The sequence below is a fragment of the Falco rusticolus genome, chromosome 5 (genome assembly GCF_015220075.1).
Source record: "Falco rusticolus isolate bFalRus1 chromosome 5, bFalRus1.pri, whole genome shotgun sequence".
NCBI lineage: Eukaryota > Metazoa > Chordata > Aves > Falconiformes > Falconidae > Falco > Falco rusticolus.
Genome location: NC_051191.1, coordinates 83,263,837 through 83,287,978, shown reverse-complemented (window position 1 = coordinate 83,287,978; position 24,142 = coordinate 83,263,837). Strand labels below are relative to the sequence as shown.

The window sequence follows — 24,142 nt, the reverse complement described above, 5'->3', positions numbered from 1 at the left end:
AAGTAGCAGCATTCACAGTTATTAATTTGGATCTTTGCTTACACGGACTGAGGCATTAGAAATCAGATTATATCAATGGTAAGAACTCTGGGAAAATTGGAAAGCCACAAGAATTTATTATTAACACCAGAAGCCAAATATAAAATTGAGTGCATTCCTGCTAGTGATACAGGCATTTGAAAACACTGTTACTGAAATGACCTCATGCATGGAGGATATTCATCTCTCCATCATCCCAGAGAGTGGTTCCAAAACTCCACACCACCAGTGTTCCCAGAACACTAGGAAAGGCTCATCTCTGGGTCCATAAGATACTGCTGTTCCATGAAGCAGCATGATTTATCTTTTCCACGTCTCTGCTAGAGCTAACCTAGAAAAAAAGGAAAGCAAGTCCAGCTGCCACCCTTTGATAGGCGCAGCCTCTGCATCTCATCAGGCTGCCTTGTACACTTGCAAAGGTGTCCCTGAAGCCAGGATTGTGAGAGCAAACAGCAGAAAATTTGAAAAGACATGGAAGATGGGGCCAAGGGTAAGACCTGCCTTTCCTATTTGAGTTGAAAGTGTGAAACCCACTTCAAGTGATGTGAGGAGAGAGTGGACTTCCAAAGTACCTAAATGACATGTTGGAATTAATTTTTAGTTTAAAAAAAAAAAAGTCAACAAAGAAAAAAATTACTCCTCTGTGCCATAAGAAAAAGTATCCATTTGCTACAAAAAGCCCAGAAGGATGAATGTGTAGAAATCAAAAATAAATGTCTAACACATTTACCTTATGGAAGGCACTTAAACAGACCTCAGAATACAAGTCCAGACAAAGAACATTGCCTGCACTGCCTCTGGGGTGAAAAACAGGAGACACAATGCTGCAGAAAGGAATATTCTGAAGTCCTTGAGGTGTTCTCAAGGCATTGCTCCTCTGCAGCCTTGCCCAGACACCTGCCCAAGGCAGTCACACCCCAGGTACTTGTGGTTTTGTTAACCACAGCAGGCATCGTGGCTGGTTTAGGATTCCTTCTGCCTGGGTCACTCTACAACCTGCCCTGCCCAACAGGGGACAAGAGGGAAGGGGAAGTGGAAGGGAAGGAGGCACTGGAAGAGGAAAAGTAAGGCTTGTGAAAATGTGGATTTTTGTTGGAAGAAGAGCTTAAAGAGTTGGGACTGTCCAGCTCAGAGAAGAAAAGGCTCGGGGGCATTGTCCAGAGACGTTATGGAATCACCGCACATGGAGTTATTCACAAGCCGGTGGGACCCATGTCTGGGCAGCCTGTAGCTCTGGATTCCCACGGCACAGGGAAGGAGATCCTCTCCCCACAAGTGGCTACGTGGGTTTGGTTTGGAGGGGAGAGGCAAGGGCTGAAGGGAGAGCTGTCGCAGGGCAGGGAGGCAGGCAGAACGCAGAGGAGGGCGCTCAGCCTTAGAGCAGCTGCCCCATGCCAAGCGTGGAAAACAAGGGGCTCAGCTGGGAAGCGGAGCTGCTCCCTGAGCTCACCCATGCAGGGCAGAGCCAGAGGGGTGATGTCACAAGCAGACAGGTGAGGTCCTTTCTATTTGTCCCTGCCACTCAAGGAGAGCCACTGCTGCTGCTGTGCAGGTGGGCAAAGGGCCAGAGCCTGCACAGGAGAGGCCCTGAGCCCAAGATCTTCTTCCTAGGGGCTGGAGCAAAGCAGGGTCTGTCATGGCTTCCCTGCCCGGGACAAGGCTCGGCCAAGCCCAGGCAACCCGAGCCCAGAGACAGGACCTGCGAGCGAGGGCCAGCAAGGGCAGGCGGCCAAGGCAGGCAGGGCACGGGACGGCACAGCGCGGAGAGACCTGCGGGAGCAAGCTGCGAGCAGCGTGCCTGGAGCAGGGAGGCCTGCACGGTGCCAGAGCAGGAGAGGGAGCCCAAAGCGACATGTTCTGGTGGGGCCTTCCGAAGGCAGGGAAGCAAAGGTGGAAATGAGCCACTTCTCCCAGGCTGCTCTCCCCTGTGAGCCACGAAGACAGGCAGCTGCTCAGAGGCAGCTTTGCTAACCGCTTTGGAGACAGGGCTGTGGTCTGTCTGGTTGCGATGCTGCAGCGGGTGACACACAAGAACATGCACATGGCTGGCAAAATTTCCAAGCAGAGCAAGCAGCAGCACATTTCTCCATCACATATGCAGATGGTGCTGCAAAAGAGCTCTGTGCTTAAGCATCTCTTGCCAGCCGGCAGGCCCAAGAGTCACAGCAGGGCTGACACCCAAAGCCAGCATGTGGCCTCACCCTCCAAAAAGAAGACAAGCAAGAATAAGAAGAGATGCCCCAGGCAAAGGGCTGCACCTGCCCATGTCACTGCTGCTATCCAGTAAGAAGTAAGCAGAAGCTCTTGCCCCACAATGGCAACGCAAGGGCTGCTGCTGGAGCCAGGTTCTTACCAAATTCAGCACTATAAGGGAACAAGAAAGGGTTTTGTAATGCCATGTCAGATGTGGGGCCCATTGTGCTATGTGTTGGGCTAGTGTCTCCTGGCTGGCCAAAGGCGGGCAGTTGGACACAGGCAGAAAGCTCTGCAAAGCGAGGCTGTAGCACAGCCCTTGCTGAGGGGGGAGGGCACCCACCTGCCTGGAGGGCAACTGGTCCTGATGGGCACCACCTGCCTCCAGCTCAGGTTTGCACTTGGTCTGAAAGCAGCTGCAAGGGGGACAAGGGATCTCCCGCCCAGAGAATGGGCACAGGCCATGAAGGATGGCGAGGGTGAAAGTTTCTGGAAGAGCAAAGGGCCCTGGCGGTTCCTCTAGCACCGTCCCAAGGGGGAATATGGCAGCAGAGACAGCAGAGTAGCCCACAGTCCAGCCACGTTTGCCCTTCCTGGCTGGGGAGGGTGGGAAAGCACTTGGGCTCATCATGGCCAGCACCCCAATTCCCACAGCTGCCTGCCCAGGCTGAGCCTGGTGACCGGTGTCTCCACACCTTTCTTTCCGTGGCTCTCAGAGAGCCCCCAGCCTGATCCAGCCTGAGCGCACCGCGCACCTTTCTTCCAGGCAAAGCACGCAAGGACAGGCCCTCCTGTGCAATCTTCCCATCGCGGGCATCTCCACTCGGGACCCTGTCAAGGCAGGGAAAGCTGCTTTCTGACAGTCTCTGTTAGCTATTTTCCCCACTTCTCCTGCTTATTTCCACGCTGCAAGGTCTTCTGCATGTAGCCTTTACGTCTAGTTTCCCCTGGAACTCCGTGGGAAGAGGGGGAAGAGGAAAGAAGGGCACATGTGCCATGGGGAAGTGTGTTGCCTGCTGTTGCATTCCACTCAAAACTGCTACCAACACATGACCCAGCTCGTTGCAGGATTTCATCATAGAGGCACAAAGCACTTTGACTCAAGGAACAGTTCAAACAGCCTCTTCTTTCAGTCCCCCTTTGCTAACATGTTCCAGAAGCGGTTTCCAGTGGAGACAAGGGCAAAGACACATCCATCCCCCATTGTCTTTGCACCTCAGAGACAATACATAGCACGTAAACACATCTCTAGGACACCTGGGAAATGAACTCAGTGGCACCACAAACCTGTTGCTGGTGAAAATGTTACTGAGGATAAATACTGATGCTATGGGGAATTTCTGAAAAAAGCAGGTATTCCTGACTAATAATCAGTCTCCAAAGGCAACAGTGTCCCCTGCTGCAGCGCTAGGAGATGTAAAGTATTTTCAGTACAGCAGGGCCATCAAAGGTTAAAAAACCAGCCCACATCTGCAAATTGGAAAGCAAGCCAAGAGTAACCACCGGTTTGATTCTCCCCTTTCCTGGTGTTGAGGGGTGCGTCACGAGGTAACCTGGCATGCGAAAGAGATACCTTATCTCGTACGTATGATTGCAAAACATCCTTAAATCTCACCCATACTGATATGTGTTAAAAAACGGCACCAGGATTTCTGTCTATAAAAGGCACCATATTTTGCATTTCTGTAATTGCAGGGTATTTTTTCTAGCTATGCGGCAAGACTGGAGTGGAGGAGGGGAGAATTCGAGAAAGGAAACAGCTGCAGAGAGGCAAAGGGGTCAGCAGTGGCTCACAGGTGCAGATTCAATGTTCTGGACAGCAGGGCACCCTGGAGCTGTAGAGAATCGTGGGGGGCAACATGGGACAGTGGGAGAGGACAGAGTCCCGTATTTGCTGGGGCAAGGCAGAGGCAGAGCTAGAGGGAGGGACTGGGCAAAGCCCTCTGTGTTACACCTTTCACGCATAAAGAAATGAAATGAGGCTGGTTTGGACTCCCCAGAAGGAGTTCAGCAATCCCAGCCACACTAGCACATTTTCGGGTTCCGCGTAACACCAGCGCGAGCTGAGCTTTTATTGCTGACAAGATGCCATTGACATACAGGTGTAGAAGCGCTTGTGCATGTGCTTGTGGACAGAAGGGTTATATTTATTATGGACATGAGAGTGGACAAGGCACAGGACGAGGTGTGTTCCACCTATGCACGGACGCTGCGGAGGGTCCGTGGGCTGGTAGGTAGGCGGCAGTCCCAGGGAGAGCCTGCAGCGTTCTGCTGCTGCGGCAGAAGGGCAGAGCTGCTGCCCAGGTGGTGCTGGCGGGGCTGCCCGTGGCGAGGAAGGCAGAGGAGCAGAGGTCACCATGTGTCCTTCTCTTGGGAGAGGAGCTGCCGTGGTGTTGGCTTTGCTCACAGCCCCGGGGACCTCCCCAGGTCTGTTCTGGGGGCCCTGCACAGCCAGTCCCCAACACCGTCGCCAGCGGGCACGTCAACGCTTTGCAAAAGAAGAACTGTGAACTTTTAACAGCTCCCACCGTGGCCTGTGCTGCGGCACAGCAACGGCACTGGGAATCACCGGTGCCACGTGCAGAAGCCCCATCAGACTCGTTATCGTTGAACCGCTGCCACCTTAACGACGCCTCATGCGGCTCCTCGCCAGGCACCGCGGGACCCTCCCCTGTGCCGTTTGGGCGGGCAGCGCCTCGGCCCGCCGGCTCCGATACCCAAAGTACTGAGTAGGGCCGTGAGACCCACACGCTGGGTTCGGGCTCCGGCACCTGATCGCCTTTGTGGGAGCCCAGGCAGAGCCACCGCTGCTGCTGCTGTGGCACTTGGTGCCCGACCACTGTCAGGTAAAAGCTGGGATTTCACCCTTCGCTTATCTGAGGTTCAGTTCCCTTCTCAGCCATTTCTTCCGGAGTTCTTCCAGACACTTCTCCACCTACAGCTGCTCCCTGAAGAGCCCTTGTCACCCACCCACCTGCTCTTCCCTTCCCTGTCGTGCTCTTCAGCTCTGCCTCCCTTGACACCTCAGGGGTGACCTGATTCCTGATGGATACCCACTGTGAAATCCCTCCCCAAACACAACCCCCAAACCCGACAGTTCCCCAGGGACCAAAATGAGCAGATTCTGCTGCTGGGAGCACCACAAGTGACTGTGGGGAGGTGGCAATGGAGAAAAAGCCCCTGATTGCAAAGCATGCAAAAAATTAGCTACCATTTATGTGCTTAGATGCCCTTGTGGACCTGGCCTTTCTTAAACAAGGAGATGTAAAGCTCTTCCAACATAGCTTGTGATGGCAATCATGCCCTGTGATGTGAAGGAAGGTCTGGAAAGAAAGGCACCCGTATCTCTGGTCAGGGAGGTAAGACTTGAGGGAGGGAACTGGAAGCAAACCTCGGGCATGAGCAGCAAAGAGCCCTGAGCGAGATGCTGGATCCACATCCTGCAGATACATAACATACTGCTTCCTCAAAGTCTGCTGTGGTGTGCACAGCCAGCCCAGCCTTTGGGTATGACGGTGTTTTGCTGGGTGGCAGAGCTAGGGCAGATGCTTTCCAATAGAGGAGAATCAGAGACATGTCAGCTCCCTGGCTGGATTTAACAGCACCTTTGTCTCTCTCCCACCAGGACATTGAGCGCAAGTCACAGTAGCAAGAGCAAGTCACAGTCACTGTTGTCCGTTTCCCTGGCCATGCTTTGGGTTTACTGAGTGTAATGTACCAACATAAGGTGGAAGGGTGTAAAGGAGTCAGCCTGTGTCTCTGCATTCAGAGAACTGGTGTTCTCCAGATGAACAAGGCATTCCTCATTCTCACACCCAGCAGCCAAGAGGAGAAGAGGTACAAGCCCAGCTGCACTCTCCGACAGTGTCAGCTTGAATGGAGCGTAAATGGACATGGAGCTATCAGCCACTGGTCGGGGTCCCAGGGGCACACTGTGCCATAAGTCCAATGAAACTCCAGAGGCTTTGTTCCAGGAGGAGAGGCCATCCTGAATTGGCCTGAAGGAGACTGATATTTCACTGAATGGCTCTACACCCAGCTGGGTGGTAAAGACAAGCCATTCTGCTTCTTTCCTCTGCAGGGTGGAACAAAATGAGGAACCAAATAGCGTTGCTCAGGACCACAGTGGTAATCTCAGGACCTGGCAAGAATGACACAGTCGTGGAGAGGAGCATGTGTCAGTCTGCTTCAGAAATGGGGTGCTGGGCCAGGGGATCCCCAGAGGTCTCTTCCAGTCTAACTTCTATGAGTCTGTGTGTGCAGGAATTACCTCTGGCTCTGAACTGAAATACAGCGTGGAAATAAGAAAGGAAAGTGAATGCTGTGCAGCTCTCTTACAGGCCCAGCTATCCAACTGTTGTAGGTACCATGCTAATGCTGATGCTTTTCTTCCTGAAATCAGGAATGATCCACTTCAGAGAAGGCACATTTCATTACTCCCATCTCTTTTTTCCTTTTAAAATTCTCCCAGATTTTTAGTAGTCCATAGTTTAGTTTATGACATGGATGCCTTAGAAAAGGGAATTTTCCCCTTCTGTTACCTCAGTGTTCCAGAAAAAGCTACGAGTGTCTCGCTTTATAAATACAACTGTGAATTTGGTTTGATTTTAATGTGCTTTTTCTGGTTTTCAGTTCTGATTTTTGCATGTTCAGTAGAAAAAGCCAAATGTCTACAGGATTCAAGTAGGCATAGACTAATGTATCTGGTTTATCAGTGCTCAGGGGTGGAACATCAGCAATAGTCTCATCTAGTAGATGAAAAAGTGTTCAAACCACATGGGAAGCAGCTGATCAATTTTTGACATTTAGTGTGTTCATATCAGGGAACGCAGCCATGGCTGGCTCCTGCTGCTCAAAGGGTGCTAGCTTTCCCATTTCTCTTCTTTTGAAAGAGGACAGCTGTCACAACTGCTTCATATTTCACAGGAACTTTTCAATCACAGGTACCTGCATTTGTTCTCCTGAATGAACACATAAAGCAGGAACCTTCAAAGGCTTGTTTAGGGTGACTGGTAAGAAGATTTTTTTTCTTCTCCTTTAAACTTGTGCCGTGTAGAAAGATCCAGAGGAATTACATGTTCAGTGTAGTCCCTTTTGAAACTCCATCCCTGTTAGCAGCCTTATTTCCTGGAAGGAATGATCCTGCAGGTGATTAATCCCATGAAAGCTGAGAGACTGATGGAACTTCTTAACTGTTAGACCTTCTAGTTAGAAGTGTCAACACAGAGACCAGGGAATATTTTCCAAAGCACAGCTGTCAGCAAACAGAGCCCCAAGAAGAAAGACATTTGAAATGTGGGTAAATGGGAGGGTGCTAAGAGCCTACCTCCTGAGTCAGGGTCAATGCCAGAGCTATGCTGCAGAGTGCAGATACCTCAGCTAGCTCGGTGTGAGGAACTGCAGCCTGGCAAAACCACACACAGCTAGTTTCTGCACTGCAGTGGTGGTCCTGTCCATTTCCTGCATGGGAGGTGTCAGACTCAAAAGTGTGAAGAAGCTGAACCCTTCACAGGCTTGTTCACCCTCCCGAGAAGCAAAGCCCATGAGCATCATGTTTTCTTTCTTTTTCTTTCTGATAAAAGAGTTGATGCTCTAGCATCCTAAGGACAAAGGCAATACAAATATGGTCAAGAAAAAGAATATCTTATTAGATCAACTGATACACTTAAAAAAAAGCCTGCTACACAGCAGTTTATTTTGACTGCTATTTAGAACTGAGAAGACAAACCGCTTTTTCCAGCTGAGTCAATAGTTCTGGTAAAATGTACTATGTGCCTAGGACAGCTGCATATAAGGAATAATTACTTATTTCTAATAAAAGGAATAATAATTAGGCATTTTGTGTTATGATATCCATGAGACTATACAAAGAAACAGACAAAAATGCACTTGAATAACCTCGTGTTACATTTTAATCCCTTAAAATTCAGTGAGAAATACCTGAATTGCTCAAGAAGAAAGAGCAGAAAGACAGGCAGTAAATGAAAGCCCAGAGCCCAGGCTACACGGAATGTAAGACTCTTCTCCTTCTCTGAAGCTTCAGCAAGGCTTCTTTCACCTGCTTGTTCCTCAGGCTGTAAATCAGGGGGTTCAAACTGGGGCTGATGAGACTGTAGAAAAGGGAAAGGACTTTCTCCCTCCCAGATGAGTTACTGCTCCCAGGCCCCATGTACATGAAGATAGCGTTTCCATAAAACAGACCCACCATGGTCAGGTGGGAGCCACAGGTGGAAAAGGTTTTGTGCCATCCTGTTGCAGAGCGGATGCACAAAATGTTGGCCAGGATGTGCAGATAGGAAAATAGGATTAAAGCTAAAGGGCAGAGGAGAAAGCACACACAGATAGCAAAGATCAGGACTTTATTGGCAGTTGTGTCAGTGCAGGCCAGCCTTAAGACAGCAAGGATTTCACAGAAGAAGTTGTCAACCTCGTAGAGACCACAGAAGGGCAGGTGTAAAGCAAGAGAGGCTTGCAGTGTACCAAATATGAACCCAAAAGCCCATGAAACTGCGGCAAGGGTGAGGCACACCCTCCAGTTCATGATGAGGGCATAGCGGAGGGGATAGCAGATTGCCACATAGCGATCATAAGACATCATGGCCAGCAGTACGCACTCCGTAAGTGCAAAGATTAAATAGAGATGTGTCTGTGTCCCACACCCAGCAAAGGAGATGGTTCTGCCTTGTCCGAGGAGGTTCCTCAACATAAGGGGGACATTGTTGGAGGCAAGGCAGATGTCCAGGATGGAGAGGTGGCAGAGGAAGAAGTACATGGGACTGTGGAGGCGGTGGTCCAGGCAAATAAGCACAAAGACAAGTGTGTTTCCCATCAGAGTGGCAGAGTAGAGGACAGAGAAAAGGCCAAAGAGGCAGAGCTGCAGGGCTGGGCTGCTGGAGAACCCCAGGAGGATGAATTCTGTGACAGTCGTTTCATTCTGCATGCTGTACTGGAGATGAGGCAGCACAAACTGCGGCCAGGGAGATCTGCAATGGAAGGAGAAGGAAAAGGAAAGAAAATTGAGTTTTCCTAAGAACGTTGCTCCCCTTTTACACTGCAGCTCCCTGCTCCTTGTTTTTCTTTCTGACCCCAGTGGAAGGTGCATACTACCCTCACCATGCTGAGTGATATAGACCTGAACTGCAAGCTCTAATCTCTGCACAAACTTTGAGCAGTTCTGAGCAATCTTGCACAACTTTACTGCCTAGTTTGCCTTTAATGTTTTTCTTTTTCTGAGCTGTTGTTTTTTTCTTTTGGGGCATGGGGGTTCTCTGTTGGAGAAAATAACAGCTGTCTATGATGATGAAGATTGCAGGTGTCAATTAAGGGGAAGTCAGAATATCTTCAAAGGAGCTGTTTTAAATTATGTTTTTTATTTTAAAAAATATTTTTAAATAAAAAAATAATAAATTTAAATATTTATTTTAAAAAAATTAAGATTAAAAATATTAAAATGAACCCACAGTTCACAGAATAATTCCAGTTTTACCATTAAACCAATTAACATTTCTAATCTATTGGTAAGTCCTCTTTACCTTAGCAAAATGCATTCATACTGAATCCTCGGTTGCTTGATCCATTATTCTATATCTAACTTCACTTCAGATTGCTGAACAAACTGAGAGCTACACTGGGATGTACAGCACATAATTATTGCTAAAAGAATGTTACTTAAATTTATACACAAGAGTTTCCTTACCTGTAGCATCTGGAAAAATGTGATTTGTTCAGCTCTGTGGTTTTTTTAATCAGGAAAACCTTATTACAAAGTTCTGTGTACTTTCTCAGACAACAGGCAAAACAAAGAGCTGTTCCATTCTGTTCATCTCTCTATGTTCATTTGTTTTTAAAGCCAAAGTTTTCTGACTAATGTGTCTGAAGGGACACCGTTTTGATTGCCAACAGGCAGCACAAAAATTAATCTCAAGTATAAATCCCCAGAGTTACATACCTGAACTCTGGGGATCCTTCCAGAAAATAAACATAACTTTATTCTGAAATGGATGTGACATTGTTCTTGCACAGCACTGTACTTACTGGCCCTTCATTCATATGGGTTTCTTTTCTCTTAAACATGGTCTCCTTCATCACTTTCCCCTTTATGTCTTTGCTGACTCATAGAACTTCCCTGCCTCCAACAGCGTATAGAGCTTTTTGTTGCTGAGATACTAGTATAGGATAAAACCTGCGGTTAGGAGTTGCCAAATCTAGTATCTCGATGCAGTACACTGCTGCAGCTCCACATCCCCACGTTTGGCCAAATAGAGAGGCTGAGCATGTGTTTTCCAGCTGGCACTCATCGTAGATATGCACACATACATACATATGCCCTGTCACACAGAGCCACACTGATTGAAAACAAAGCCTCCACAGCATAAACAGCCTTGATCCTGTTCCCTCTCGGGCTAATCAGGGTGAAAGACACTCAGTGGAAGATCTATACATATGCAGAAGCCATATGGGTCCCATCAGTAGCTGACCTTAGACAGCCTATCCAGTCTTTGTCCTCAGGATCCCATGGTTTACCAGCTCCCTTGGGGTAAAACCACACATACACAAACAGGTCTCTTCAATAGCTGTTCCAGGCCTCCAACCCTGCTAGATTCCCTGGTGTCTCCCATAGCTGGCTTGGGCCTCTCTGGGCCACCCAGTAGCTGTCTCAGACCCTCTGGTCTCTTCAACATCTGGCCCAGACCTGTGGCCACTCCAGTCCCTGGATCCCAAGACCCTTATTCTAGCTGCTGACTAGTCCAGCCTGATGCTCACCAGAGGCTGTACTCCCTGACACACACACCCTCACAATGCGCACTCACTGCAGTCTCCACAGCTGCTGGTGCCTCCGGTCCATGGTCCTCTGTGGCCCAGGCTCCCTTTCCGGTTGCTGGTGCTTAGACCTTACACACTAAGTAGAGACGTCCTCCCTCAGGAAACGAGAAATGGAACTTAAGAAGAAGATGGGACAGGCTGTGGTGGTATCGTGAGCAAGTCAGAATAAACAACAACCTGTAGAGTATTTGGATCATGGGGTTTATTTAACAACCAACAAGATTAGCCCCTAGTTGATTATTTCTCTCTCACACACACATGCACACCCACACTCATACTTGTGAGCAGATCAGTTTTTGCACATACACAGTGCTACAACCCAGAGACCACAACTTCCCTTCCCAGCATGGAGTTTACTGCAGGCCTGGGAAATTCAGGCAGAAAGTCACGTTGGGTTCCTTCTGTGCAGCTGCTCACCATCACTAGTTTCAGAGGTTGGTGGTCAAGGTCCCTGGGCATCCCCTGGCATTTGTCTCCATGTGGCTCTCTGGTCTCCAAGATCTTCCTTCACCTCCAGGATACTTCCTCCAGCCAGGGTCGTCGCCTTTTTATTTCTGGGTCCCCTTCTTCTTCTCAAGATCCCTTTTTCTTTTTGTGAACCCTTCTTTCTGGCATCACCTCTTCTTTCTGAAACCTGCCGCCCTCAGTTTCCCCAATCTAAATTGTCTATGTGAGTAGTACAATGCCTGATCAGCCTCCTAATTAATGGTTCTGTCTCCTATCTCTTTACTAATTGCGGGATTCAGGACATGCCAATTTGCTTATTCCAGGTGTTAACAAAATTTACAACCAGCCCAATAATGGTTGCAATTAGCAAGTAGCAGGATTCTGCTTGACAGTTCGGAATTCAGTTTCAAACGTTCACCCACAGACCTTGCTGTACACATGCACCTCATCAGGTGTTGCTACCTGTGAACATTCATAGTCTAAGCTATATTTTTGTCTACAGCAGGTGTTCAGGTGCAGGGCATGGCCAAGGAAGCGCATTCCCCCCTTCAGTCTTTGAGGTTAGTGGGGGAGAATCAATACTTGTCTGGTGGGTCTCATACCCAGACAACGTGGTTGACCCCTCTCCTGTGACAGCCCTGGGACAAGCCACATCAGGGTGCTGGAGCACCTGCTGAGGTTACTGGGGACCCTTTTTCTGCCATCGCTCCTTCGTACTCCTTTGTGTTTGTGGAGATGAACCTTTAACCATACAACCTAACCCTTTCAACACTGGGAAAATGAGTCTGGAGAGGGCCCAATGCTGAAGACTGTCGATGTGAAATGCTGCCTGTAAGAGGCAGGAGACCAAGCTCGTTTTCTCCCGAGCCTCTCTCTCAGAAGCAGTGTGTGCAGCGTGCTCTGTTACAGCGGCTGTTCTTGTGTCTGACTGCCTTGTCCTGGCTACAGCACCCTGCGCTGGGGGAATGCCACAGAACGCAGGGAGGGGGCTGCTTCCCCAAGGGCTGCCAAGGATGCTTATCCGAGCGCTGCTGCAGGGGCCAAAGTGGGGCAAGGAGGGAGGGAAGGGAACGCAGGAATGAGGAAGCTGGGACTACTAGGGTAGATTGGGAGGTGCCCAAAAGGATCAAGAATGCTGTAAGCACAGGAATAGCTGAGAGATTCACTTTGAAGCCCTTTGTTTAACCATCCCCTCAACATCTGGATCTGTTCTAGTTGCTGAGCTACCTTGCAGTTTGTCAGCCTGTTGTAGAGATCCTGACTGGGGGGCCACTGTACGGCAAGGAGCTGGTGATCCACAGAACAACCTGAGCCGGCGTAGGTCTGTGCTCTGCTGTATGCACAGCATGGCCTTCAGGCTGTGTCCCCACACACGTCCCTTGGCTGCAGGATAAACTTTGGTTGGTGATTGTAACAGACGAGCCTGCAGAAGCTACTGCTTAGTACCAGAGATTGCACCACCTGCGTGGCCCTCCCTCTAAAGTGCAGCAAGAAGCCCTCATGTGAACATCCTTTATGAATAGAGTTGTTTTCCTCTAAGAAAAATTGTACAATATCTTGAATGACCAAATAAGGAGGAATTTCTCCACAGACGGGATCTGTACAGCGTGCCAAGGGAAAATCCATCTGGGGTCTGCCCAATGCTGCATGAATGCAGGGTACCCAGAATCTGAAGGGACATAAGATTTACTTGCTACCTATAAGTCTTTTCCTACTCTATCTCACTACAACAGCAGTTTTATTAAATCATGTATTAAGCCATTCTTACTGAGATCCAGAAGAAACCTGGCACCATCTCCTTCTCCCATCTCATCACCCTCCCCTGTGCAGAACACGTGTGTTCTAGGAAAACCTACCAAGTGTAACTTTTGGGATGCTCTCTTCAGGGTGGGAGGGGAGAAGGTTTGATTTCAAAGCTCTGGCCAGCTCCTACTCTTGTAGTGTTGCCATGAGCAGGAGGAAGATAGTGGCCACACATAGTGGGCAGAACAAGACATCACCAGCTCACTGTGCAAAGGTTAAGGTTGATGCTAGACTCATGGAAATCCACCTTCCTTGCTGTTCACGGCCTCTAATTCAGTGATGGAATTAGAATGCCACATTCCAGGATATTTAGTCCCATTCTGTCCTCCTTCAGTCTGCTAGTCCTCCTACATCACAATTTCACTCCACTTATGAAGATCCCTGGCCTTATTATGCCCTATAATCAGTGTCCCTATTGCCTTATTATTCATAAGGTGCTGAGCTTTACAGCTCCTCTCTCCCAGGCATGCAATGTCACCTGAGACAATGCTAGCTTTGATTCATGCCCCAGGTTCCCACTTAACTGCTGACACCTCCTCAGCCTTGCCACTGGTGCAACCTACCCAGTGTAGCTCTCATCCTCCCAAAAGGGACCAGCAGTGAGGCTCCTATGCCTTCGATGAACGTGGTCCCATCCAGAATGCATCCTGCTACAGTCAAATATTGACCAAGGCCCCTCTGACAGTCAATGCAGCCACAGGAGGTTTGGCGAGTGCCAGCTGGGCTGCCTTGGAAGGGTTTCCAAGTGTCTATAGCCAGAGCTGGGGAGAGAGGTGAGGTGAAAAAGGTGCATACCTTGCTCCTTGACTGGTTTCTAGCCCTGACTTGGATATTTTGGAAGGACCCATGAGACAGATGAGGTTCAACAGTGCCTCGGACCTCAGCTCTGCAGCTGTTGTGGTGTTAACCAGTGTTGTGAGTGCTTATTTTCTCTTGAAGATCTTCTGATGTCCATGGTTCTGTTAAAGTCTAACCTTATGGCATCACTGGATTTCCTAATAATCTTAGCTATATTAAAATTTCTTGAGGTTATGGTTGGACAGGAAAGCTTGCAAACATGATGCAAGTCCTTCTGAATGGCTGCTGAACTCTTCCAAGTTTACTGAAAAGTGCGTCTACATGGTTTTAAGGCAATCTCCTGGTGTTTTGGGAAAGGAAGGCCATGACTGGAGCCTGATCCTGCACCCATCGAGTTCAGGAGCTCCTTCTGGACTACAGTCCCTCAGACCATAGCAACACTGCACGATAGTTTCCAATCAAAATCCGAAGCCTAAAAGCACAGCAGGAATTTTAGGTAACACTGTGGTCTGATGCTTGATCAGCCTTCTGGACTGAAAACAAACTGTCATTCGTAGATGTGCCAATGCACATCGAATGATTATCCTTGTACCAAGGAAAGCCTTGACCCACTTATCATTCCGCTTAAGGTACAATAGGAGATATAGTTGGTCTATTTTCTTTTGCCATTCCCCACTTGCCATATCACCTTCTTGGTTCACAGAAAACTCCTCAGTTGTCTCTCTCAATGCCTTCCCACTTCGTGCCACTAAAGCTTGTGGAATACTCCCCAGTTGTAGGAGCTCTGAAGTAATGCATATCCTTGTATTTCTTGTAATTGAATTATATTAACTCAGAGAACAATGCTGGACATTTTATGCTGATATTTAATTTTTTTTTTTACTATTTCAGTCTGTTTAGTTTTGGAATATGGAAATTTAGAATATAAAAAATAAGGAAAATGTAGTTTGCTGAAAATTTGACCAAGAAGTTGCTAATGAAAACGGGTCCAAGTTTACAGGGAAGACTGAAATTATGAACTATCAAATAAACCTAAATGACAAGGTCTGAGAAGTGGAATTTCTTTATATTCTGAGCTCTTCAATGACAATTCCGATAGAGTTAACTCGTGGGTTTCTATTTTATGCCATAAAGGCATATTGCGTTAGGTTTACTCACTGATTTCCTGACCCAGAAGTTTGTTTTGTGACTTGCAACTCCAGTTGTGCTAACAAGAATTTACCATGTTAATGTACTTTGCTATTTACAAATAATTCCAAAGAACAGTTAATGTATTTTTGAAAAATATGCATTTAGTTGGCTTTGTGCATTAGACTGTGTGGAAGGAATCTTCCCTAAGATCCACCTGAAAATTGAACAGTTTTTCAGTTGTAATGTTAAAAAAGACACTTTTGATATTTTTGAACAGAACATTTTTGGGGAAAAGAGCTTTCAATTATAATTGCATTGAAGCTTCCCTTCATTTGTTTTCTTTAATTTCTGAATTAAAACTGTGAAGTTTATGGGATTTTATTATGTCCCGTTGATGATCCTGTTACCAATTAGTCCTAGGTTTTGATTTACTACAAAGGCTCTGCCCTAGAGGTCTCACAGGATATATAAAGGTGTGACTTGCCTGAATTGCAAGTATTCAGAAGACTTCTTCTATGCCCTGCACTTCTAACAGCTCATTTTCCTCCCAATAGGAATGTAGTTACAATGTCTATCCCCTTTCCTTTCCAGTCCTTGTCAGGAAGATAAAAAAGACCACTTCTGGCATCTCAGGGAAGACATTACTGGCAAGGCTGAGCAAAGTTTGCATCAATCTGTGATCTTAGAGTTGTCATCAAAGGTATGTTTCTTTCGGTAAAAAATTCCAGCAGTTTCTGCAAGTCAGCATTTGGATTCTGATATTATATATGTAGGTAAGCTGAACCATAGGGTCCTGAGAACTATAAAGACCCCAGTGATTTCTAGCGCAGCACGACATCAGTGATGAAGGATTTAGCCCTGTTTCTCTCCTTTATAGCACTATTTGCTTTGAAAGAAACAGTACCCTGGGTTTGCCTTTCCTCCTAGTTCACTCTGCATTGTGATGAAGCCATTAATTATAGCTAGGTTTTACTTAAAACATTAAAATATATTTAAATGTGTTAATATAAGGTGCTACTGGCACTAAAAGTGAAACTGAATGAATCAGTGGCTTGTTTTATTGGGTATTACTAGCTTTTGAATACTGAACCGCAGAAAGAAATCCTTCGTATGTTGAAAGGCTTGCTGGATTTTATTTTACAATGTCAGATGAACAGTGAGGATTTTCTCCAAGCATAAAATAGTCTTTTCTTTGCCCTGTATTTGAACTGTCTGATTTTGAATACTTTTGCACTTTTAGACCCTCTAGTCCCAGAACACCAAAATTCATTATGTAGTGAGATAAACCATTGAGAATTCAGCCTCAAAAAATCCCCAAGTGCTTTTCCCCTGTATGTTCAGTGCTGTTAGAACGAGCTGCTACTCTGACTTTGGAGTAAGATAATGAACTTGGTTTTCTTAACATTTCACTGCATATTGAACAAACAGCAAAGAAATATCTTATCATACCACATTTAATAATATTCCTAAACCAAACAGAGATCTTGCAAAGAAGCAGGGAACTTGAAAAGAAACAAAGTTATCTTACTTACTGTTCCTATTTCTTAACTGTAGAAATACTGTCCATATGTGTCAGAGGACTGCTCCCTGCTTTGGGATTATGAAGGATTATACCGTGCTTTGGGATTATGAAGGAGAAATGGTTTTGTTGCTTTTCTCACCATTTAAGTCCGGTTTCTTTTTCTCAATGACCTCTTTCTAGATCAGAAACTTTATGATGAATGAGACCAAAGTGATGGAGTTCATCTTGATTGGATTTTCAGATTTTCCAGATCTACAGATTCCATTATTTTTCTTCTTTTTCTTGACTTACCTGCTCACCCTCACTGGAAATGTCCTGCTAATGACAATTATTAGTCTTCATCGTCACCTTCACATGCCCATGTATGTCTTCCTTTCCATTCTCTCATTTTCAGAAACTTGTTATACATTTGCTATCATTCCCAAGATGCTGGTAAATCTAATAACAGAACAGAACTCCATATCTTTCACTGGATGTGCTGTTCAAATGTTTTTCTTTCTTGGCTTTGGAGGCACTAACTGTATGCTTCTAACAGCAATGGGGTATGACCGATGTATGGCTATATGCAAACCTTTACATTACAAATTCCTGATGACCAACAGAGTCTGTAGTCAGCTAGTGACCTTTGCAATGGTGACTGGCTTTACTGTGTCCCTGATAGTAACCTACTTTATATTCACATTGACTTTCTGTGGAGAGAAGGTAATTAATCACTTCTTCTGTGACATGGCTCCTGTCATTCAGGCAGCTTGCACACAAAATAATGGAATTGAGACAGTAATTTTCATTTTTTGTTTTGTGGTTGTGCTTGGCTCATTCTTGTTGATTCTTCTCTCCTATGTTTTTATCATCAAGACCATCCACAAGATCCCCTCTGCTGCAGGGAAACGTAAAGCCTTTTCCACTTGTGCCTCCCATCTCACTGTTATTGTTGTGCACTTTGGGTGCGCCTCCACCATCTATTTAAGGCCAAAATCCACCCATTCCCTAAAGGAGGACATTCTGATTTCTGTCACTTACACTGTGGTGACTCCCTTGCTGAACCCTGTGGTTTATAGCCTGAGGAACAAGGATGTGCACATGGCCCTTCGGAAAGGACTGGGAAGAAAATTGTGCACATGGATCAGATGAAAGGATCTCCTTGAGGTTTTGGTGTGAATGGGCTGTACTTTGGCACTGAAAAAGTAGGCTACAATTCAATATGGAATAATGCTGGTTGTCAACCTGGATAATTCTATGATAACCCATAACAGGAGAAACTGCATTACAAAAAGCTGACCTGCAGCCACCACTTGCTGCCAGCTGTGTTGCTTACAGTTTTGAGCTGGTAAGAGAGCTAAAAGACCATTGAAAAGTTATTTTTATATAAAGCTAGAAACTCACTGTAGCTGTTTCTGGAACGCTGAGGTAGCAGAAGGGAAAAATTCCCTTTTCTAAGTCACTCATGTCATAAACTAAACTATGGACTACTAAAAATCTGGCAGAATTTTAAAAGGAAAAAAGAAATGGGAATAATGAAATATGCCTTCTCTGAAGTGGATCATTCCTGATTTCAGCATGAAAAGCACAAACATTAGCATGGTACCTACCACATTTGAATAGCTGGGCCTGTAAGAGCACTGCACAGAAGTCACTTTCCTTTCTCCTGCGTTCACAGACCCTAGAAGAAGTTAGACTGGAAGAGACCTCTGGGGATCCCCTGGCCCTGCACCCCATTTCTGCTATTGTTGTTGCAACTTGTGCACAATGTCTTGGTGGGAGAGAGACAAAGGTGCTGTTAAATCCAGCCAGGGAGTTGACGTGTCTCTGATTCTCCTCTATTGGAAAGCATCTGCCCTAGCTCTGCCACCCAGCAAAACACCGTCATACCCAAAGGTTGGGCTGGCTGTGCACACCACAGCAGACTTTGAGGAAGCAGTATGTTATGTATCTGCAGGATGTGGATCCAGCATCTCGCTCAGGGCTCTTTGCTGCTCATGCCCGAGGTTTGCTTCCAGTTCCCTCCCTCAAGTCTTACCTCCCTGACCAGAGATACGGGTGCCTTTCTTTCCAGACCTTCCTTCACATCACAGGGCATGATTGCCATCACAAGCTATGTTGGAAGAGCTTTACATCTCCTTGTTTAAGAAAGGCCAGGTCCACAAGGGCATCTAAGCACATAAATGGTAGCTAATTTTTTGCATGCTTTGCAATCAGGGGCTTTTTCTCCATTGCCACCTCCCCACAGTCACTTGTGGTGCTCCCAGCAGCAGAATCTGCTCATTTTGGTCCCTGGGGAACTGTCGGGTTTGGGGGTTGTGTTTGGGGAGGGATTTCACAGTGGGTATCCATCAGGAATCAGGTCACCCCTGAGGTGTCAAGGGAGGCAGAGCTGAAGAGCACGACAGGGAAGGGAAGAGCAGGTGGGTGGGTGACAAGGGCTCTTCAGGGAGCAGCTGTAGGTGGAGAAGTGTCTGGAAGAACTCCGGAAGAAATGGCTGAGAAGGGAACTGAACCTCAGATAAGCGAAGGGTGAAATCCCAGCTTTTACCTGACAGTGGTCGGGCACCAAGTGCCACAGCAGCAGCAGCGGTGGCTCTGCCTGGGCTCCCACAAAGGCGATCAGGTGCCGGAGCCCGAACCCAGCGTGTGGGTCTCACGGCCCTACTCAGTACTTTGGGTATCGGAGCCGGCGGGCCGAGGCGCTGCCCGCCCAAACGGCACAGGGGAGGGTCCCGCGGTGCCTGGCGAGGAGCCGCATGAGGCGTCGTTAAGGTGGCAGCGGTTCAACGATAACGAGTCTGACGGGGCTTCTGCACGTGGCACCGGTGATTCCCAGTGCCGTTGCTGTGCCGCAGCACAGGCCACGATGGGAGTTGTTAAAAGTTCACAGTTCTTCTTTTGCAAAGCGTTGACGTGCCCGCTGGCGACGGTGTTGGGGACTGGCTGTGCAGGGCCCCCAGAACAGACCTGGGGAGGTCCCCGGGGCTGTGAGCAAAGCCAACACCACGGCAGCTCCTCTCCCAAGAGAAGGACACATGGTGACCTCTGCTCCTCTGCCTTCCTCGCCACGGGCAGCCCCGCCAGCACCACCTGGGCAGCAGCTCTGCCCTTCTGCCGCAGCAGCAGAACGCTGCAGGCTCTCCCTGGGACTGCCGCCTACCTACCAGCCCACGGACCCTCCGCAGCGTCCGTGCATAGGTGGAACACACCTCGTCCTGTGCCTTGTCCACTCTCGTGTCCATAATAAATATAACCCTTCTGTCCACAAGCACATGCACAAGCGCTTCTACACCTGTATGTCAATGGCATCTTGTCAGCAATAAAAGCTCAGCTCGCGCTGGTGTTACGCGGAACCCGAAAATGTGCTAGTGTGGCTGGGATTGCTGAACTCCTTCTGGGGAGTCCAAACCAGCCTCATTTCATTTCTTTATGCGTGAAAGGTGTAACACAGAGGGCTTTGCCCAGTCCCTCCCTCTAGCTCTGCCTCTGCCTTGCCCCAGCAAATACGGGACTCTGTCCTCTCCCACTGTCCCATGTTGCCCCCGACGATTCTCTACAGCTCCAGGGTGCCCTGCTGTCCAGAACATTGAATCTGCACCTGTGAGCCACTGCTGACCCCTTTGCCTCTCTGCAGCTGTTTCCTTTCTTGAATTCTCCCCTCCTCCACTCCAGTCTTGCCGCATAGCTAGAAAAAATACCCTGCGATTACAGAAATGCAAAATATGGTGCCTTTTATAGACAGAAATCCTGGTGCCGTTTTTTAACACATATCAGTATGGGTGAGATTTAAGGATGTTTTGCAATCATACGTACGAGATAAGGTATCTCTTTCGCATGCCAGGTTACCTCGTGACGCACCCCTCAACACCAGGAAAGGGGAGAATCAAACCGGTGGTTACTCTTGGCTTGCTTTCCAATTTGCAGATGTGGGCTGGTTTTTTAACCTTTGATGGCCCTGCTGTACTGACAATACTTTACATCTCCTAGCGCTGCAGCAGGGGACACTGTTGCCTTTGGAGACTGATTATTAGTCAGGATTATCTGCTTTTTTCAGAAATTCCCCATAGCATCAGTATTTATCCTCAGTAGCATTTTCACCAGCAACGGGTTTGTGGTGCCACTGAGTTCATTTCCCAGGTGTCCTAGAGATGTGTTTACGTGCTATGTATTGTCTCTGAGGTGCAAAGACAATGGGGGATGGATGTATCTTTTTGCCCTTGTCTCCACTGGAAACCGCTTCTGGAACATGTTAGCAAAGGGGGACTGAAAGAAGAGGCTGTTTGAACTGTTCCTTGAGTCAAAGCGCTTTGTGCCTCTATGATGAAATCCTGCAACGAGCTGGGTCATGTGTTGGTAGCAGTTTTGAGTGGAATGCAACAGCAGGCAACACACTTCCCCATGGCACATGTGCCCTTCTTTCCTCTTCCCCCTCTTCCCACGGAGTTCCAGGGGAAACTAGACGTAAAGGCTACATGCAGAAGACCTTGCAGCGTGGAAATGAGCAGGAGAAGTGGGGAAAATAGCTAACAGAGACTGTCAGAAAGCAGCTTTCCCTGCCTTGACAGGGTCCCGAGTGGAGATGCCCGCGATGGGAAGATTGCACAGGAGGGCCTGTCCTTGCGTGCTTTGCCTGGAAGAAAGGTGCGCGGTGCGCTCAGGCTGGATCAGGCTGGGGGCTCTCTGAGAGCCACGGAAAGAAAGGTGTGGAGACACCGGTCACCAGGCTCAGCCTGGGCAGGCAGCTGTGGGAATTGGGGTGCTGGCCATGATGAGCCCAAGTGCTTTCCCACCCTCCCCAGCCAGGAAGGGCAAACGTGGCTGGACTGTGGGCTACTCTGCTGTCTCTGCTGCCATATTCCCCCTTGGGACGGTGCTAGAGGAACCGCCAGGGCCCTTTGCTCTTCCAGAAACTTTCACCCTCGCCATCCTTCATGGCCTGTGCCCATTCTCTGGGCGGGAGATCCCTTGTCCCCCTTGCAGCTGCTTTCAGACCAAGTGCAAACCTGAGCTGGAGGCAGGTGGTGCCCATCAGGACCAGTTGCCCTCCAGGCAGGTGGGTGCCCTCCCCCCTCAGCAAGGGCTGTGCTACAGCCTCGCTTTGCAGAGCTTTCTGCCTGTGTCCAACTGCCCGCCTTTGGCCAGCCAGGAGACACTAGCCCAACATGCAGCACAAAGTGCCCCATGTCCTGGCTGCAGCAATAAGATGTCACTGACTCTTTACAGCACTCTCTAGCCAGAGTCCAAGAAGGGCTGTTAAGCTTGAGTGACCAGAGACGAGGACATCCATCTTTGATCTGGCAGCATGTTTCCTGCACACATGTCCCATCCTGCCTTCCCTCCTCCTCCCTGTCCCCCAAGACCCAGGACAGCTGCTTGCTATTGGGTGCAGCTGGACCGCAACTTGGAGGACCCCAAAGAGGACTTTCCAGCTGCCAGACTAGGCTGCAGGGGTCCAGGAGCAAGAGGTTTGCTTCAGCTCTGGGGCTTAACTGTTCAAATACTAAAATGCATCCGGGGACCCTGAGTAATCTCTCTGAAGACTCTTCCCCACTGGGACAGTTCTGGATGTCACTGTTTAAACAAAACTCTCGACTGATGGCGTGCTCTCACCCACTGTGTGAGAGGCAGTTGCTGTCTCCTGACTCGACTCTCCATGCTTTTCTGCGTAAAACCTGTGAAGCATGCCCCACACACGCATGGCATTGCAAGGGCTTTCCTTGTACCATTAGACCACTGCACTGGATTTAGCAAGAGCCTTGCACACAGGACAGCCCCTACCTTGCCTTCGCGGAAGGACTGCAACTCTCTGTCTACCGCTGGTTCTTTGCCATGCAAAAGAACAAACCACATGTAATGGTGGCTCTGTTTACTCTTACTAAAGTGCTCATGTCACAGCGTGGGGCCCTTAGCTGGAGTGGGAAGCAGAAGAGCTGAGGGTGTCCTCTCCTGTGCCTCCAGCTGTGGTCACTGCCTTTGTAGAAGATGTCATATCACACAAACCTAAACTACTTATTTCCCACTGATGTTTAACCCCTCTTTATCTGTAAAAGGCCAACCATTTCCCTTTCTAGAGGGTATTCTCCTGCAAGAGAGGCCTCACATTCCCATCATCAGCACAGCCTTTTTCTGCACTCTAATTTTGGTTTAGAAAGAAAGAAGTAATATATAGTAATATTCTTTATTATTATAAATACAGAAATAACAATAATTCTTTCTAATAAGAAAGAAAATTTAACTTTTCTGACCAGAGATGCTTTAACCATAAGGGGATTCCAGATGAAGCAGAGCCTGAGCACCAGCTTGTCTCCGTTTCTGTTAGGAAACATTTCCCAGAGTTTATCACGCTCACAGGATGCAAATGGTCCATGCACATCCTGTGACCAGCTTTCACAGTCATTTTCAGCAGATGAACTTATTGTTTCAAGCAGTCTTTTTAACTATTAGTCTTCCAAGCTCATGGCTTTTTATTTTGTGCTACTGAATTGTTCTGTTGAGTTTTAAAAGTACTTATGCAGTCAGCTAGTTGGTCTTATTCACTGTAGCTTGCTGGCCTGAGTATATTCCAGCAGGTCTGATATATTTCTTTCACTTCCCTAGCTCTTCCAAAGTCACGTATTGCCTCAGTTGTGCTATATTACATGCTCAGATGAGCAGATGTGAGATTTAGGGATGCAGATAATTCTGCTGTATTCCGCTATTTTGGGGTTTGAGGATTCTTTTGGTACCTTTGTTTGCTTGGTTTTACTTTGTAATAGTGGGTTTGTGGTTTAATTGTGGAAAAAAAAAAAAAGAAAAAAAAAGCAGTTTATAGTTGAATGGATCCTTCCCCGGGTATCTGACTTTGCATGGGTTTTTATGAGTGCAATAGCAATTAATGAACTTCATGTATGACTACCAACCTATATTTTGGGAAAGGCCTATTATTCCAAAAAGGACGATGAGAGTGTAAAATCAGCTCACATGGAGGGTTGTTTTATAATGGATACTCCTATCTAAAAGCTATTACAGAACTTCATTTACCCTGTGTTCTTACATATTACCTGTGTAAGAAATTTTTGTTCTAATTTACAGCTTTAAAATATTCATAAACTCTTGGGCAAACATTCTTCAGCACTCTCCTACATTATTACTTGTTTTTAACTAGCAAGGATAAACAATTCAAGATCATTTAGCCTGCTCAAGTATAACAGAAACTGTATCTGACGGTTTTTACAGATAGTGCTTCCCTTCACCTATTCCAAACAGATTCTACCTTTCTTAAATTCTGGTGATCAGAACAATGCTGTAGAGTATTCTGGATGTGGTGTCACTATTGCTTTATATACCAGCACCTAATTTTTACTACCTTTGCCCTGCATACATCCTCTGATGTAACTGGTATGGGATCTTTACAGCCACAGTATA

The 24,142-nt window shown here is 47.5% G+C and overlaps 3 protein-coding genes across 3 annotated transcripts; 2 read left to right on the top strand and 1 right to left on the bottom strand.

Annotated features, from left to right (window-relative positions):
• Positions 1 to 510: 510 nt before the first annotated feature.
• LOC119148982 lies at positions 511 to 2,326 on the top strand. The gene is given in 4 exon segments (XM_037389788.1): positions 511 to 529; positions 1,699 to 1,901; positions 1,903 to 1,961; positions 1,963 to 2,326. Coding segments are annotated over 4 exon segments (645 nt in total).
• Positions 2,327 to 8,233: 5,907 nt separating this feature from the next.
• LOC119148973 (olfactory receptor 2A12-like) lies at positions 8,234 to 9,172 on the bottom strand. Its single transcript, XM_037389780.1, has one exon. The coding sequence runs from the start codon at positions 9,170 to 9,172 to the stop codon at positions 8,234 to 8,236; it is 939 nt and encodes a 312-aa protein (XP_037245677.1).
• A 7,770-nt stretch (positions 9,173 to 16,942) lies between these two features.
• LOC119148981 (olfactory receptor 10R2-like) lies at positions 16,943 to 17,887 on the top strand. Its single transcript, XM_037389787.1, has one exon. The coding sequence runs from the start codon at positions 16,949 to 16,951 to the stop codon at positions 17,885 to 17,887; it is 939 nt and encodes a 312-aa protein (XP_037245684.1). The 5' UTR covers positions 16,943 to 16,948.
• The last annotated feature ends 6,255 nt before the right edge of the window (positions 17,888 to 24,142 follow it).